At 38.1% G+C, this 19,516-nt stretch overlaps 1 protein-coding gene across 3 annotated transcripts in view; it reads right to left on the bottom strand.

The window, feature by feature from the left end:
- The window catches only part of LOC149531008 (DUF3754 family protein, putative (DUF3754)), a 272,285-nt gene that overhangs the window by 215,339 nt on the left and 37,430 nt on the right, over nt 1-19,516 (bottom strand). For all 3 annotated transcript variants that reach the window (XM_089809608.1, XM_089809609.1, XM_089809610.1), the window contains one exon: nt 689-824. In XM_089809608.1, the coding sequence (XP_089665734.1) occupies nt 689-824 (136 nt within the window). The remainder of the gene's footprint in view (nt 1-688; nt 825-19,516) is intronic.

Here is a 19,516-nt window from a genome sequence, read left to right as displayed (position 1 = left end):
CCGATTGTTGAGAAGAGAGATAAATCTCATGAGACATTGCCTAAAGTAACAATTTTGTATGTTGTAGTCATAGTGACTCACAAATTTTTTAGCCAACAATATTAACTTCCACCTTACAAACTCTATATGTTTTGAGACATGGCTTGTTGAAATTCCTCATATTATTCCAATGTTGAGGAATAGGAGAGATCAACAAGATTCTATATACAATCCATAAGTTTTGAGATAGGGCATGTTGAAATTCCTCATATTTTTCAAATGTTTGGGCCATTAGGGAAACTCAACAAGACTACATGCACCCACGGAAACACATTTGAGTGTGTATATTGCTAATGGGGAGACTCGCTTGGGTTTATGTTCTATTTATAATTAGACTTAGTTTTGCTGCCCTTTGTATACTTTTTATTAATGCTAATGGCAGGTATTAACAATTTCAAAATAATTTTAAAGAAATATTAAAGTAAAACATTTATGTCTGGCAGAAGTGAGACATGAAAGATAAAAAGAAATGTAAATTTTGGGTGTAAGAACTAATCAGCGTGCATTATAGGCTAGAAGTGGTCCATTACAAAAGAAAACTAAAATAATATAGCTTACTTGTCATTATTATGCAACAAATGGAGCCATTTAAACTTTTCCGTTCATACAAAATAGAGAAAACATAGGGAATTGTATAAAGTAAGATGACCTTATTTATCCAGGCACCTGTCTTCAAAAGAGGCTGGGACAAAGAACTTAATATTTTCTGCAGGAGTCTGGATTGCAAATAATCAAACTTTTCTCCAATAAGAAAGCCATCTTGCCTTTCAGTAGTGTATCCTCGTCTACATAGTAAAATATTCAAATATGTGACACAAAAAGATTATTCTCTTGCATGTAATATTGAATTAGATGATAAAGGTAACAGGTGCAATATTCAAATGGAAAGATAATATCAATTTCAATGAATGATGAAAAAATTGTCATGAGGAAGAAACTAGGCATAGAAGCTTCTAAAAGAAGAAACTAGAATGTATCCATACTGAACTTTCTTATCAATTATCCCATCCAACTTAATTGTTAAATCTTTTCAATAACACAACTAAATGAGAGATTAAATCTCGCATATGGTTTTCTCTCCAACCTTTTCTAATCATACTTTTGTAAATTGGTATTATTATAAACAAACTTCATGGATCAAAGATTCAACTTGTATTGTGTACTAATCCACAATCCCCTAATACAAAGTCATGTTTTAATATAAATTTTAATACAACATCTTTAGATAGACTCTGCGCAATTGTTTAAATTGACTTTTGAAAGGGTCACTATTGAGTACCAAAGGATAATAATTACAAGCATCAAAATTGCCAACATACATTGGAATGGTTACATATTTTTTCAATTGCTATTTTGAATTATGATAAAACAATTCTTGGCTCAGTATTCCCTCATAATTCTTTCTTTGTTAATGAATCAAGGATTTTTGCAAAATGTAGTTATTATCTCCAAAATTTGCGCCCTAATGCTCAAGTCCTGAAACCTTCAGCAATTTTGGAGTAATATTGGATCAATCAGAGGTTGTGGGTAACCTATGACCTGATTGAACCTCCAAATTCTAGGCTAGTTCCTATCTGATATATCAGATAAACTCGCCTATACTAAAAAAGGATGTAAAATTTGTATGGAAAAGGGGTAAAGAGGTAAGCTTGTAAAATGGAAAAAACCTAAATGATGAAAACTAAGGTGCTACACCAGAATAATAATGCAAATTACTGTTATATTATGTAGCACAATGAACGCTTTCAACAGATAACCACAAAAGACACCTGAAGGAATTGTTAATTCATATAAAATATTTTACGAGAAGGCTAAAAGATGAATATACGAAAGGAAATAAATCACAATCAAATATGTCACCAAGGAAACACAACTCAAAACCTATGAATAACAGATATCAAATACGGAAGATACCAAATGAGACATTACCCAAAAGGTTTTTGAATGAAACAAGGTTTTTGAATGAAACACAACTAGATAACATCAATCACCAAAAACATACTACCAAATCTTTACTCCAAAAAGCTGAGTTCAATGAAAACTATATTACGATCAAAAGCCCAAAGAACAATACATCTGCATAAATAGCTAAGAAAATTTGAGAAAAAGATGTCAAGGACAAAAAATCACATGTGCAACACTTTACTCTCAAATCTGAACCTTTTCTCTATCAAAAAGACAAGTATATAACAATAATGAAATTCAATCATCTTCCCACCAAATTAGGAAGGGTTGAATATCCCAAAAAAATTGCTTACAAAAAGAGTCTAAAAACTCCCAAAACATGCCACATGCTCTCCAAATTGTGCCTTGATCAAATACACATGTTGACAAGTCAAAGAAGACTCCATAAATGCCAAAAATCGCTCCATAATTCACTCCAAAGTCATGAGTCAGAACTCTAAGCCTGAAAATGATAATTGGGACACCTCCCTTGAAATTAGGCATTTTAACTCACCTATCCCTCATCTCTAAGTTGACCAATGATTCAAACTTTTAATTTGAAATCCAAAAATGCAAAAATCCCTTTTTTACTTATTATTTAATTGCATTTAAAATTATTATTATTAAATAGTTGATTTATTCATCAACTAAAAAATAATAATATTTACAATTTAAATAAAATGCACTAATAATAAATTATTAATTAAAATAATAATATAGACTTCAAGAATTAAGTTCTATACTATTACTTTAACTAATAAAACATCATTCTCCTAAATTAAGCACTTTGCAGACCCGAAATTCTATTCAATTCCATAGAGGAATAAAAGGGAAAAAGGCATGAAAAAAGTTATTGTTTTGTTTTATCATTTCGATTTTTTAGAACTGAACGCAAGGTTTGGTTTTGAATGAAAGAAAGGGTTGAAACCCTAGCCGCCATAATTGGGGAAGTCTTGAGGGTTTTGGCTATTGTTGCTATGATTGTTTTCCTCTTTAAACTGAAGCCTCATCTCTTCCTTGCATATTTTCTCCTTGTTGGGGATATGGCATTGAATTCTTTGTTGTTTAGCAGTGGAGATCTAGAAGTTTTTTTTGCACTTATTTGCATGACTTAATGGAGTTTCGCATATCTATTGTTGTAGTCATAGGTCATGGATATTTTGTTTATTGCATTTGATTCTCTTCTTGAGATATACAGCCCTAAATCTAGTTATTTCAAAATACTGAAGTGGGTTGTTGTATGTGATCATGGGTTACTATGAAACCCTAGCCGCATGCTATTAACATTTTGTGCTTCCATTTCTTATGACTGGATGTCGGAATTGTAACATTTGCTGCAACTGGAATCCATTGTGAAGCAAAGACACTACTATTTTTATAGCCGTAAGTTGTGACTTTCTTTTCTTTCCTGGAGTTTTTTATTGATTTTGTTACTTGCATCATTGTAGTATTCTTTCTGCCGTCACTACAAATTTGCTTGGAATTTGTGATTTGGAAATTTACTAGGTGTTTTCTATTTTGCATATGAAAAGAAAACGTGACCATGCCCTTGCAAAAAAAGTAGTCGTACATTTGATGAACCTGTAGTTGGGTCATTATATCTGTTTGAAAATGATTTCTTTTTTGCATAGATTAGGATTCTCCTTGCAGTTGTAAGTTTCAAAAACACATGACTTTGTTTTCCAACCATGACATGCTTCTTCTGTTTTGATGTATATCTCTGTCTTTTTCTTTCTGATTGTTCTCTTTGCACTGCTTTATGGAGTTTCCATATATAGACATGATAAAACATATATGCTTTCTTCCATTTTTTAGCTTCTAGGTAAATTGAAAATCTGATATATCATGTAATAGATGTCTGTTCTTTTTCTTTTGTCTTGATGCTTTTGCTATTCTCAAACTTGCATCACTTTAACAGTATCTTTCTGTAATATTTCAGACCTAGAGCTAAAAATGAATCTTTTATCGCATTTTCCTTTACTTGACGTGATAACTTCCTCATAGTCATAATTTAAGATGTTTATGAAAACGAGCTTCCAGCCCTAATTCTTTTCTTAGAGATTTTTGTAGCACGTGTTGAATCTTGAATTTCTGAAAACCGACATCCAGATGCTTGTTTAAATGCTATAGCTTTCAAATATAACCTTGTAGCCCATTCAGTTTATACTTTGTAACATACCTTCATGGTTCATACCTTATGCCTTTTCTGAGTATTATTTATCTCATAGTTCAAAATCTCATCGTTTTATCGCCGATAAGTCTACTTCTCATGAGAAGTTTTTGGTGGTGAGAAAACTCAAGTTTTTATTGCCACTTAAGGCACCAAGAAGTTGAACTTATCGTTGCGAGAAGTTGGTGAGAAGACGATGATATATTGCCAACTTATCGCGATAACTTACTGTTTTCTCGCGGGCGGCGTCCAGTATATAGCTGCGCTTTTAAAAACGCAATTTCATTGTTTCCTTTGTTGCGTTTGGCATCTTGGGTGGAGAAGGGTTTTGGAGCAGCACTTAGGTGTTTGGCAACGATTTGTAGTGATTTCCAGGGGATTTGAAGCTCTTTCAAAGCAAATCCAGATCCACAAGTAAGTTTCTCAATTTTTTTCTTTTGAGTTAAACTTTTTTTTGTCTTCCCATACTTGCATATCTTGCATCATACTTGTATATCTTGCATTTGTAATGTTCTCTAATACATTTTACAGTTTTAGAGTGAATGAGTCATGACAAAGAGTCAAAGACCTAACACCATCTTTTTTCAATTTTTCCAAAAACAATCAAGTTTTTCTCAATAATTTCAAAACTTTAAGGCTAATACATTTTTTGTTTTATTCTTTGATTTTCCAGCAAATATGGCTTCTACATTTGGGTCAGCTGCAGCATCTTCCAGTGGTCCCATAGCATGTCCATCTGGATTCATAGGCACGCGCCCTAAAGGGGCTAGAGACTTTGCATGGAAATATACCTTTGAAGGAACAGAGTATAATAGTGTCATATGCATAAAATGTGAAAGACAAATCCGTGGAGGCATATCTCGTTTGAAATACCACATTGCTGGTATAGAAAAGCGTGACACAAGGATTTGTGATGTGACTACAGAGGAAATAAAAAGGGAGATGCTTGCTTTGCTTAGTGCCCAAGAAGAGAAGAAGTTGAAAAGGGAAAGGGCAAAATTGGCCATGAGGGCAGCCAGTTATGAATTGCAAGGTATGTTTCCTTTTAACAATCATTTATTATTTTCTAATCACGACTAATGCTTGTGCTAAAACAATTATCAATTTATCATGATTCATAATGAGATGATGTGGGTTGTGTCATGTGACTAGGTATCCTAGCCACCCTTGATGAAGAAGAAGAAGCAGTTGAGGGGATAGTGGGCTCTTTTCGTGGCCCAAGGATCCGCGTACGGAACACACCTACTCGCGGCAGGTTCTAGAGCTCAACTTCCACATCTGTTAGGTCTAGTAGACCACAAAACTCTTCTATTGATGGTTATTTTGTGCATAGAAACACACCTGGAGCACAACCATCATTAGAGGGTATTGGATGGAACCATGATGTGCATGCGCAACTTGACATTCAATGTGCTGATTTTTGGTTTTTTAACAAGCTCTTCTTCAATGTTGCAGCAAGTCCATATTTTCTGAATTTTGTGAATTTTGTGACTAGTTGTATGGTAGCAGGAAAGGGCTACAAACCACCTACTCCTGCAGCCTTAAGTGGGAGGTAATTCACTTGTTTTAAACTTCAATACTTTTACAATTTTACAATTTACTTATTTTTGTTGAAAGTAAATTTTCTTAATCAAACTCGTGTACTTAAAGTGAATTTCATTTTTTATTTTGTGCTTGTAGATTGTTGAAAGATGTTGTTTGTAGGGGTAAAGATGTGGTTGAAGAGCAAAGGTTAGAATGGAAACAGTATGGCTGCACCATACTTTCAGATGGATGGACAGATGGAAGAAACCATACCATCATCAACTTTTTAGTTTCTTGCAAGGATCAAGTGGTCTTTCTTAAATCCTTGGATGCCTCGGACAAGATAAAGACGGCTGAGACTTTGGCTCGAATGCTAGAGAATATTGTGATAGAGGTTGGGGCTGAAAATGTGGTGCAAATCATAACCGACAATGCAGCGGCATATGTGGCAGCAAGTAGGATCTTACAAGAAAAGCATAATGTAATGTTCCCAAGTCATTGTGTTACCCAAAGATTGCCTAGACAATGGAGCCGTACGATTTTATGCAGAGAAACAAGTACAGGAAAACAAATGGGGTGCAGAGACAGAGCACAAATGTTCGTACGGTGGGAATCTAGGGCTTGCCGATTAAAATCTGTACGGTGGAACTCAAAGGGAGCCGTACATGTAAGAAAATGTCCGTACATCAAATGTGAAGGCCGTACGGAAGATGAAGTTGAAATCCGTACATGGCTTGAGTCTGTACGATAGAGTATGGGAGGATCTCAAAAAGGCCATACGGTATTATTGCTTATGAGTCTGTATTGTGAAGCGGGAGGCAAATGGGGAGTTGTACGGTGGTACAGTGCAACCGTGCGGTGAGAGCAGGGGCTGGGAATTTTGGGCCGTACAGTTAGGAAGTGAGTATGGAAGGTTGATCACAATGTGCACGAACACACAAATACAATTGAGAATTTGCAAATAATGAGAGCACTCCAATTGCCAGATACAAGCCAGATAAACACCAACGGAATAGGGTGAGGGTTGATTCCCACCGAAACCGAGCAAGCCAAATAGGGAAGGTCTTTCACTTCCGAAATGGCGAACAATGCCGAACTCCAATAGGAATCCGCAGAACAGAGAAATGAAATCCAAAAACATACCTATCGACTACTACGAGCCATGCTTAAATACCCATCGGGAAAAGCTTTCCGAGGGTGTACAAGGATTAGCCGACAACGACACAAACTACTATGACAAAAATTAAAGTTTGGGTCCGAGTTAAATTAAAACAATCGGCCCGTTACACAAAATAATTAATTACATTTATTTTTCGTCGGGGACATCACAGTCCTCCCGCCTCGAAATTTGCTTGTCCTCAAGCAAATGCAATGTCAGATGTTGTAGGATGTGTTCGCCCTCCCACGTTGCATCGTCTAGTGGTAGATGTCGCCAACGTACCAAATATTCTCTCACAGTTCGGTTACGCAAGACCTTTTCGCGCACTTCGAGAATCTCAACAGGTTCCAGGATGAGTTTCCCCTCCTCATTGAGTGGTGGAAGCTTTGTAGTGACAGTGATGTTTTGCCCGATAGCCTTCTTCAGACAGGAAACATGGAAGACATTATGAATGTGGCTACCTTCGGGAAACTCCAGTTCGTACACTACCTCACCAATGCACCGAATCACACGGTAGGGGCCATAAAACCAGGGCTTCAGTTTCTCCTTCCCTGTTCCCTTCAATGATGACTGTCGATAAGGTTGTAACTGGAGATAGACCAGATCACCCACTTTGAAACTCCTCTCTAACCGATGTCTGTCGATGTATACCTTCTATCGGTTTTGTGCCTGTTGTAGGTTTTCTTTCGAGCTCCTTAAAATGTCCTGTCCTTCCTGAAGCCAATCCTTGGCCCTTGGAGCACGGCTATCGCCTAGCACTATATCGATGAAGGAGAGTGGTTCGTGCCCATATAGAGCCTTGAACGGCGTCATCCCGATTGACATGTGATAAGTGGTATTGTAGCAGTATTCCCCAAGGTGGATCCATTTCACCCATGCGCGTTGTTGTGCCGAGACGTAGTTCCATAGATAACCTTCAAGCCATTTGTTCACAATTTCAGTTTGGCCATCTATCTATGGGTGGTAACTTGTGCTTGATGATAGTTCAATTCTTGCCATCCGAAACAGTTCTGTCCAGAAGATACTGACAAAGCGTCCATCCCGATCACTGACAATGTTTCAAGGTAATCCGTGTAGGCGAAAGACTTCTCTGAAAAATAGATTGGCAACCTGTGTAGCCCGAAGGTCCGAGGGGATGGCGAAGAAGTGAGCATACTTTGTCAATCTGTCAACTACCACAAAGATGCAATCCCTTCCGTTCACCCGGGGAAAACCTGTTATGAAATCCATTGATATACTTTCCCACTTATGTTCAGGAATCGGCAGAGGTTGTAGCAGTCCGGCAGGAAGAGTATGTTCGGATTTGTTCTGTTGACAAATAGTACATTCTCTAACATGCTACAACACGTCCCCTTTCAATCCCTTCCATGAGAACCTTTCCCGCATACTTCTGTAAGTCTTCAGGAAGCCAGGATGACCAGCCAGAGGGGAGTTGTGCATATGCTTTAGGATCTTCTGCTTAAGCTTGGATTCTGGCACTACGTAGATCCGATCCTTATAATAGATGATATCATTCACCACTTTATAACGATCATCATGGATGTGACCATCCATTATCTCACAGGCAAAAGTATTTTTATAATATTCCACCAGTAGCTATGCCCTCCAGTCAGCTGAGATCTGCTCTAGTGAGCAGATGGTGGGTTTTCGGGACAGGGCATCTGCAACAACATTGTTTTTTCCCTTTACATATTCAATGTCAAAATCAAAAGATTGAACCTTGCTTACCCATTTTTGTTGCCGTTTGTTCAAGTCCCTCTGCTCCAAGAAATATCTCAGGCTGTTGTGATCTGTACGGACAACAAACTTGGCACCAACCAGGTACTGTCGGAACTTGGTCAATGCGTGAACAATGGCCAACATTTCTTTATCATAAATGGAATACAGGCGCTTGGCTAGTGTAAGTTTCCTGCTCTCATAGGCGATGGGGTGTCTGTCCTGTATCAAAACCGCTCCAATACCTTCCCCTGATGCGTCGCATTCCAAAATGAATGGTCGGGTGAAGTCAGGAAGTGCCAACACCGAACAAGTGCTCATGGCCTCTTTTAACTTATCGAATGTGAGTTGTGCTTCTTCATTCCACTAGAAAGCCCCTTTCTTCGTCAGATCTGTTAAAGGCGCACTGAGCTGAGAAAAACCCTTGACAAATCTCCTGTAGTAGCTACACAATCCGAAGAACCCTTGCAAATCCTAAGTGATTTCGGGGGAGGCCAATCAAGGATAGCTTGGATCTTCTCCTGATGCACTTGAACCCCATATTAACTGACAACATGCCCCAAGTACAATATCTCCGTCATTCCGAACTCACATTTGGATTGTTTAGCGAATAGGGACTGTTCTTCCATGATACTTAGAACCTCGTTCAAATGTTTCAGGTGCTCCTCCCACGTCCTGCTATAAATGAGAAGATCATCAAAGAACACCAACAAATACTTATGCAACTGCTTGTTAAAGATGCGGTTCATGCATGACTGGAACGTAGCAGGTGGGTTGGTCAGACCGAATGGCATGACCAAGAACTCATAGTGTCTGTAATGGCAACGAAAGGCCGTTTTCTCCACATCCTCTTCCCTCATTCGGATCTGATGGTATCCGGAATGACGATCTATTTTTGAGAAATAGACCGCACCATGTAGTTCATCCAGCAGTTCATCTATCCTCGGAATGGGGTACCTATTCTTTATTGTCCCCTTGTTCAGTGCACGATATTCCACACACATATGCAGCGTTCCGTCCTTTTTGACCAACACCACTGATGATGCAAACGGGCTAGAACTAGGACAGATCCATCCCTCATCAAGTAATTCTTGGATTGTTCGTTCGATTTCATCTTTGAACTTCTTCGGGTGGCGGTACAGTGTGGTTATAATAGGTTTCGCTCCTGGTTCTAACTCTATTGTATGTTCAAATCCTCGATGCAGTAGTATGCCAAGAGGAATATCCATGAAAACCCTTTCATGCTTACTTAAAACATCCTAAAGCTCTTTATCCTGTGGAGGTGTTCGGTGCCCCTTAATAGGTTCCGTCGAGATGAAACATTGTGCAACCCACGCAACATCATCATGCCATAGGATTGCCTCCATCCGATGCGCAGACACTTCTTTCTGTCCTTCATTTGCCATCCCTCGGAGGACCACCTTCTTCCCGTTAGCCACGAAAGTGAAGTCCATTCGCTTGAAACTCTGAGTGTATTCATCAAGCGTCTCCATCTACTGTATGCCGAGGACGACCTCCATGTCGGCCAGATCCACTATGAAAAAGTCCTCTATCACCGTGTGATTTGCCATCGTGATGCTCAGCTGAAGAACTAGGTGCATGCAGGGCAGGAAAGTCCCTCCGACAACTTTGACCTGAAAGCCCATATGTGCTTCCGTCAGAAGATTTCTTCGCAGTACTAAAGATTAATTTATGAAATTCAATGTAGCTCCGCTATCCAACATCACTGTGACCCTTTGTCCCTGAAGGGTACCTCGCACACGAAAAACTGTGCACCTCGGACTGCCAACCAAGGCAATGGATCCTCCACGTTTTATTAAAGCGGCAATCCTCTCCGTATGGTTAAAGTTGGCCATGTCAATGTCACCGCTAGGTTGGATGTCTTCCACTGGCGTTTCCTCTCGATCCTGCTCATCTTCTTCATCGGACATCACTTCGATGTAATGAATTTTCCCTTTCTCAAGGCATCGGTGGCCAAGTTCCCAAGAACCCTTGCAATTAAAACATAACTTCTTTCTTCGGAGTTCTTGTCAGGATGCTTCATCCAATGATGGCTTCTTGGGCGGAGGTTTGTCCCTCGGGAACATCGGCGGTTTCGGATGTGAATGAATCTGAGAGGATGAGGATGATGCTGACGACGACGCCATGCTTCGTGCCTTATTGATTGCTTCCGTCAAGGTTGACGGGTTGAATCCTTTCACCCAACCTTTCAATGGTTCTGCCAGTCCATCCATAAAGAGAACAACCCACCTTCATTCAAAGATGTCTGTCACCAACACAGAAAGTCTCTGAAACTCCGCGATGAACTGATCTACTGATCCCGTTTGCCTCAGCTATGCCAAATCTTTGAAATTGAGCTCGGGGTCTTTTCCATCAAATCGTTCAATTAGTCTCTCTGTGAACTCAGCATAAGTCTTTATTTGATCATGCCCAAGAGTGATAGTGCCACCATTCATGTGCAACACCCTCCAAGTGTAATGCGACAAATTTGATCGCTTCTTCGGGCATAGGATTTAGCTGGAAGTAGGTGTCGGCTTTCATTACCCATGCCTGTGCTAAAAAAATGCCTAAACCGTCAAATGGAGACAGGTTCATCTTACTCAATTTTCTCCTTAGGTCATTGTTAAAAAATCCTCCTCTATTTCCACCTCCTGTGTATCTCATTCTTAGATCTGCGTAATCCTTGTAGGAGATGTCTTCTTCAAGATTTGCATTCCGCCAATCCTCCTGTATTTCCTCAAAGGTTGGAAGTCTCTCTCCGTGATGTGTCTCAGTCCGTAGTGGGAAAGTCAGCATGGATAGTCAAGAGTGTGCAGTGTGAGGGTTTGATCTGCTTGCCACCGAATCTACGCTGTCCATTCGGTTCTCCAAAAATTTTGTTTTCCGCCAACTTTTTGAGAGTTTCTTCCATAAGCTGCTGAGTATCAATGATCTGTGCCTGGTTCCGCGCAAGATCCCTCAAAAGTGCAATGAGTTCTGCACCTATCAGTTCCCGTTCCCATTCCTATTCTTCAGCCATTTGATCAACGGAATGTGTCCTTCTCTTCCGGCTATAAACTCGCATTCACCGATCACAGGCTAGTAGGATCGATTGCTCTGATACCACTGTAATGTTCCCAAGTCGTTGTGTTACCCAAAGATTGCCCAGACAATGGAGCCGTACGATTTTATGCAGAGAAACAAGTACAGGAAAGCAAATGGGGTGCGGAGACAGAGCACAGATGGTCGTACGGTGGGAGTCTAGGGCCTGCCGATTAAAATCTGTACGGTAGAACTCAAAGGGAGTCTATACAGGTAAGAAAATGTTCGTACATCAAATGTGAAGGCCGTACGGAAGATGAAGTTGAAATCCATACATGACTTGAGTCCGTACTGTAGAGTATGGGAGGATCTCAAAAAGGCCGTACGGTATTATTGCTTATGAGTCCATACTGTGAAGTGGGAGGCAAATGGGGAGTTGTACGGTGGTACAGTGTAGCCATATGGTGAGAGCAGGGGCTGGGAATTTTGGGCCGTACGGTTAGGAAGTGAGTATGGAAGGTTGATCACAATGTGCATGAACACACAAATACAGTTGAGAATTTGCAAATAATGAGAGCACTACAATTGCCAGATACAAGCCAAATGAACACCAACGGAATAGGGTGAGGGTTGATTCCCACCGAAACCGAGCAAGCCAAATAGGGAAGGTCTTTCACTTTCGAAATGGCGAACAATGCCGAACTCCAACAGGAATCTGCAGAACAAAGAAATGAAATCAAAAAACATACCTATCGACTACTACGAGCCGTGCTTAAATACCCATCGGGAAAAGCTTTCCGAGGGTGTACAAAGATTAGCCGACGGCGACACAAACTACTATGACAAAAATTAAAGTTTAGGTTCGAGTTAAATTAAAACAATCGGCCCGTTACACAAAATAATTAATTACATTTATTTTTCGTCGGGGACATCACACATAACACTCTTTTGGTCTCCTTGTGCAACGCATGTTATTGACCTTCTTTAGGAGGATATAGGGAAATTGGATTGGGTGAAACCGGTTGTAGAGGAAGCAAGGACGATAACAAAATATATCTACAATCACCCTTGGGTCCTTCGCTTGATGAGAGACTACACCAAAGACGAGGAGTTGGTTAGACCAGCGGTCACAAGATTTGCAACGATTTTTTTAACGTTGCAAAGTGTTCTTAAACATATGAATCCTTTGAGGCATATGTTTGTGTGTCCAAAATGGCTACAGTCAAGTTATTCAAAGAAAGTCGATGGCAGAGTGTTGCACGCATTGTGTTTGACATCCAGTTTTTTGAGCGAGCTTCAGAAATTGTGCATATGAGTTGGAAACTTCAAAATTTGATTTTTTTTGTACTTATTAATCAAGTCTTTCATTATTATTTTATAACCCTACTCTCTGATTAATAATTGTTTTCTACTTTTCAATTGTAGGTAGTGAAGCCCTTGGTTAGAGTTCTCCGCTTGGTAGATGGGGAACAAACCCCAATGGGGTCCCTTTATGAGGCCATGGATAGGGCAAAAGAGGCTATAAGAAATAAGGGCAGGGGAGAGGGCCTAAAATTTCAGCCCTTATGGGATATTATTGATAGGAGATGGAGCAATCAGCTCCACCAACCCATTCATGCAGCAGGGTATTTCCTCAACCCTTGTTACCGCTTCTCTCCATCATATGCGGATCCCAATGGAGAGGTCATGGAGGGCTTTAGTGAATGCATGCAGAGGATGGTACCCGACATTGCAGCAAGAGACCTCATTGTGGCCGAGATGGAAGTGTATCAAAATGCAACAAGCAAACTATTCTCCTCAGCCTTACCAAAGAGAGGCAGACAGACTCAAACACCAGGTACAGTATTTGGAATTTCGAATCTCTCACATGCATGTTAAGTAGATAAATAAGCTACAAAAACTTGTCCTTATCTTGCTTTCTAACTCTTTAATATTTATCTTGCAGATGCTCGATGGCAAAATTGGGGTGGTAATGTCCCAAATCTGCAAAAGCTTGCTCTTCGCATCTTATGTCAGCGTTTAGCTCATCTAGTTGTGAGCGTAATTAGAGCTTGTTTGAATCTATTCACACAAAGAAGAGAAACGAGTTGGCACAAAAATGCCTAAATGACCTTGTCTTTGTGCATTATAACCTCAAGTTGCGCATAAGAAAGGTAATGGCAGCAGCAACTAAGCCACTTTATCTGAATGACATAGATCCTTTTGGCAATTGGACAGCATAGGAGCAGCCTTCACTATTCATTGAGGATGAAATATATGAGTTGGAGAGGGAGGCTATGGAGGAGGGTGGTTTTGCAGTGGGACTAGACGACATTCAAGAGGAGGGCAGTGAGAATGAAGAGTCTGAGGACAGTGACAGTGAGCACAGTGATAGTGAGGATGAGGATGATGAGGAGTCCTTGCCAGGGCCAACACCAGCACCACCACAGACGACTGCTACGGCTAGATCTGCTAGACCCCCTCCCTCTCCCATAGTTTTTACTAGAACTATTGGGATGGGGAAGAGGAAGACATAGAATAGTTTCATATTGAACTTGACATTTGTATTTGCTTATATTTTGACAAAGACAATTTGGTATTTACTATTTGTAGCTTGTTTCAGAGTTTAGAGTCTGTAGACTATGACTACATCGGCATTCCACATGAGGATGTGATTTTGTTACTTATTGCATTTATATATATCTAGATCAGCTTGTTTGGTTTGTTTACTCATTTACTAACTCAATACATGCATCTACTTATTGAATTTTGTGAAAAAATGCATTTTTAATTAAATTAAAGTCATTTTTTAAATTCCCGATATTTTCCCAAGAAGTTGCCGATTTCTCTCTGATATTTGCCAAGAAAAATCTTTTTGGCCTCACCGACAAGTGGCCGAGAATGAGAAGTTGAACTATGATTCATCTGATTCTTCATAGAAAAACAATGACACCCTGTTGTCATTCAATTTTTTCCTAACTATTTTTAACAGTGTTACTCGAGGACTCGCACCCCTCCCAAACCTCAACGTACCCATTCCTGAGACGTCACTGCACCGGGTACTCGCGTATCCAAGTACCCCAACCTCCGCCATTTCGCAACCATGCTGCCATTGGAATGAGGACTTGGATTTCTATTTGAATTTTGATTTTTGAATGTTACTATTGGGTATGTAATATGTTACTATGTTGAATGTTCAAAGGTTCAAGTTCATGTTACAATTTTGCTATGTTCAAGTATTTTAATTTGGTAAGATCATTTCATAACAAGCATTTCAAGTTCTATATGTATACTATACAACACCCATCCTTGCCCCTTCTTCCCCTTGGTGTCATCCCCTCGCCGTCCCGAAAAAGAGGCCCATTTTCTTCCTGTCCCAGAAACTTGTCCTGACGTCCCCCCATCCCGACACACCCCAGTACTGGTGTTATATTGATTTTTAACCAAGCTGCAATGCTCATTCTGATTTCAACGTTTACAAACCATGATTTTCAAATATTTAGTCTTAGCAGCAACCCTTTTGAATGTGTACCAATACATTACATAGCTGTTCCACAAGATAAAAATACTTTTCCAAAAACATACTTAATTATTTTTGAGCTAACCTTTATCTTCTCAATGCTGATTTGTTCTCATCTAGTATCCTTATTGATCATTCCACTTCTTTTACTTCGTCTAACTGTGTATATTGCCCACAAAACTCAAACTGATGATTCTGAGAAATCACCTTTTTTACTTCATACTAGATGTAGCTTTTCTTCTTTAGCGCACATGTATTGTCCTTTTTTGCAACTTGATGCTTTCAGCTCTGTTACTCTATTTGAAACAAAAGGTTTCAAGCCTATTTGACTTGTCCCTTTAATGTTCGCTTTTCTAGTACTGAAAGCAAAAGGTTTCAAATCAAAATGACTTGTCCCTTTAATGCTTTTGCTTTTACATTATGAATCAGCCACACACAAATAATTCAATCTGTTATGATCATGTTGCACAAGAAACAAACATGTTAGTAATAAAGCATTTCTCATGATTGTTTTCCTTTTCTGCTGATGTATGTTTTTATTTTGCTAAGATGGGTAGCATGTTAGAAATGTGAATGTGAGGCGAGGTGAGGTCCTGGCATTGCTTAGATTTGTTGGATCTAAAAACCTTTTTCCTGTGAATGCAGGGGTCGGACGCATGGAAGGGACGTGCTTCGAGGCAGTGAACAAATGAAAGCAAGTGGATGCAACTCAACTAGTCATTACAGGCAATGACTAGTGTCGATGACCTTTCCTCTCTTTATACTTCTTTCCTATTATTTATTTTGGTAGAGTAGGAATATATATCAGTAGATAGGTACTACTCTCACGATCAATTGTGTGAGAGAATTTCAGTTTCGGCATCTTTTTATCATTTCATGCTTGTAAATATCAATTGTATCATCATGGTGAATAATACAAGGACATTATCTATTATTTCAATATGAATGAAAAGTGTTTCTATTTTGTAATTCTAATTATGACTAGAAAGTGATAAACATGTGTGCTTTACTCCATTTGATTTTCCAAAACTAAATGTTAACATGAGTTGAAATTAAGTAATAGTAGTAGCACTGCCTTTTTGGTATGTACTTTCCAAATGGCAGCCATCTCTCTTATATTAGATGAAATATGGATAGACATGTCCCTTCACGGGACATGTCTATTCATTAGTATTTAATATAATAGTTTTGTTATTTAACACACATATATATTTGTATATATAAATATCACATATATAATATAATATATATGTAATATATTGCATATATTTAACTCTCTCTCTCTCTCTCTCTCTCTCTCTCTCTCTATATATATATATATATATATAGTGGGTTTTATCTGACTGAAAGTACACTAACATTAGCACTCTTAGTTAGGGAGGATAAACACGAGACCATATATTACCTCAATGTAATATCTCTGATCAAAAGATATTAAACATTTTAATATCATGAGTATTAGCTTCCAAAATATGATATTCACCAAATACTCTAAGTAATGATATTGGGAGTAACAATCTTTTGAATGTCGTCTCGTATGACATTCACCATGTTCTCTTTGAGCAATGGCCTCCTCAATGTTGAGTTGCAAGATATTTAGCAAGTACAGTCAGTAATGGCCTCCTGAATGTCATCTCATATGATATTCACCAAGTACTCTATCTAATGGCCTCCTAAACATCAATTCACATAACATTCACCATGTACTCAAAATGTTCATAAAATATGTGAACGTGCAATCTGATTATACTTACCATATGGACATCCACCATGCAAAGTATAATCTATCATGATCTACATAGACATCGTAAGATATCCATCATCATAGAAAATTAAGTTATTGTAAGATCATCACCTTTCATAACTTTTACAAATACAAGTGATAATCATTTGGAAGTTGTCACTTCCTCATGGGCAAGCCCATTAAAACCATGTAGTCACACACATGGACTTTCAAACTCCCTCTAAATTTCAATCTTCATAATTGCTCATCCAATGTTATCTCCCTTTTTCTGCAATAATAATCTTGGAGGAAAAGATCAAGGCATATAGCTCTTATAGAAATATGAATAATAATTAACTACATAAATAAATAAGTTTAGTTCTCAAGATATAATAATAACAATGACTTATCTCTCTCCTTGTCTTGAATTCCACTTAATATCCTTTATTTTATATACAAATAAATTAACGTAATATTACATTTTACATAGAAATAAATATTACTCAACTTATGTTTACCTTTTCAGTTTGTTGCCTCGTGGTGCATATACAAAAACTTTTTCTTTGAATTTGAATTCTTCCTTTTATTTAAGGAATTTTACTCAAAAGTCATGGTTGATGTCATTATGCATAAACCGATGAGATGAATTTAATGGGGACATCATACCCATCATTTGTTGTGAAGACCTATGCAGTTTTAATATGTTGAACCAGCTTTAATTCCTATATCATCCAACAAAATTTTTTTACATACCTGTGGCTCTTCCATGGCTTATGCTCTAGAGGAATCTAACTGGGTTCCAATTATCAAGACAAGGACTAATATATTAGCCCCTTTTTTACCATATGTAATATCAATCAAGCCATGATAAATAGTGTGCACCCAAGAGAGTCGTCCAAAGCCACATTAGTGACATTAGTCCACAAAGTATTCAGCAGTTGATAATATGGTGACATGCCTATTCAATCTAGCATGAGATGAGTGGCTAGCACCAAAGAAGCCACAAATATTTTTATTATTTTCAAACACAAAATAATATTGTAGTTCCCCACGACAACAATCACATTTACGACAACATTAGAAACGGGCCCTTAGTTGGACACTTGGCTTGATGAGTCCGGCCATTTTCCTTGCTATCGGCAAAAAGACGACTCCATTTTCCCATCAGTGGGAGCAACCCAATAAAGGAAGGCTTCTTTTAATATCATTCTTGATTCATCGGTGCTCGTGCTTTCAGCCCATTAAATATGTATAGAAGACTTTGAAATATGACACGGTTTGACCACCTACAAATTTGGCGATTTCTTCAACCATCATGTGAACTGCCATTATTTGTATTGCCGCTTTTAATGATTCTTTGTAGCTCATATGTTTTCTGGCCTCCATTATCCTTTATGTCCACCATTCTCATAACCTGTACTCTCAGTTCCATTTATAAATTGAGAGTGCCCAAGGCATAACCACACAATATTGTAGTCATTGAAATAAATATGCAAATCTCAAATGTCTAACTCAATCTATCTGCAAATTGCAATTCGATCATCCTTCAGCATTCTTCAATAGTTATACTTTTACTTCCAAACTTTTCTCTAATACCATGTTAATGAATAGAAGATTTCTACAAAATGTACTAGCACTGCCTTTTCGGTATGTAGGCAGTCATCTCTCTTACATTAGATGAAATATGGATAGACATGACATGTCTATTCATTAGTATTTAATATAATAGTTTTGTTATTTAACACACATATATCTTTGTATATATAAATATCACATGTATAATATAATATATAATTAAATATATATCTCATATATAATGAGCTTTATCCGACTGAAACTACACTAACATTAACATTCTTCTACTTTTAAATGATATTAGTATATGTATATTTGTCAATGGTAGGTCTCCCAACCTTTTAACCTAGAACCTGTATTATTGGCTAAATAGTTTTAGTTAATACCTAGATTTCTTCTTAGCTCTCTAAAAATGTATATTTGCCACATTCTTCCTTCTATTGTTATTGTATTATTGTAAATTCTTTGGGGTTGTGATCTTTTCACACATCAAAACATTGCAAATGGGCAAACCCTACATTATTGCCCACTTGGTCATTTGCTTTTGCGTCCCTAGTAGCTTTGACTTAGTTGCCCAAAGCAAGAACCCATGTTGTTCCAACTCTAACAAACACCAAGTTACTTTACTTTTTAGCCTTTACCTTGCTGCCATTTATTTTCAGATTGCTTTTGCTAGTTTAGATGCTTGGAAATGATTGCTAGATATCCAGGCAAAGAACTGAAATACAAATGCAATCTTTTGTTGACCATTCAAATGTGTACATATGATGTCTACCTATAAAATGTGCATCTACAGATAATAGACATTTTCACAAACATTAGGCATGCAAGCTAGTTTCAAACTTTATCATTCAAACTGTAATATTATTATTTATTTCTCTGATTACAAATTCTGAGAAAACAAATTACAATGCTCAAATTCAATGCATATGGATTCTATTTGAAAACTATAGAAAAGAACCTGTAGCTGATCGCATGTATTAATAATGTCTCAGCTTTTTATGCCACTCTCCATAGATGATTTTATATTAATGCCCAGGCTGGAGAAACATTGATTTGAGACACTTTATACTCACAATGCGCCTTATTCCTGTCAAATGCTGCACCTAACAATTAAATCGCAAGCTCCAAATAGTTGTCATTTCC

Source organism: Cupressus sempervirens, chromosome 11 (genome assembly GCF_028749045.1).
Source record: "Cupressus sempervirens isolate cs-2001-9-10 chromosome 11, ASM2874904v1, whole genome shotgun sequence".
Taxonomy (NCBI): domain Eukaryota; kingdom Viridiplantae; phylum Streptophyta; class Pinopsida; order Cupressales; family Cupressaceae; genus Cupressus; species Cupressus sempervirens.
The sequence above is the reverse complement of the archived record's forward strand: the minus strand, read 5'-3'. Positions and strand labels throughout refer to the sequence as shown.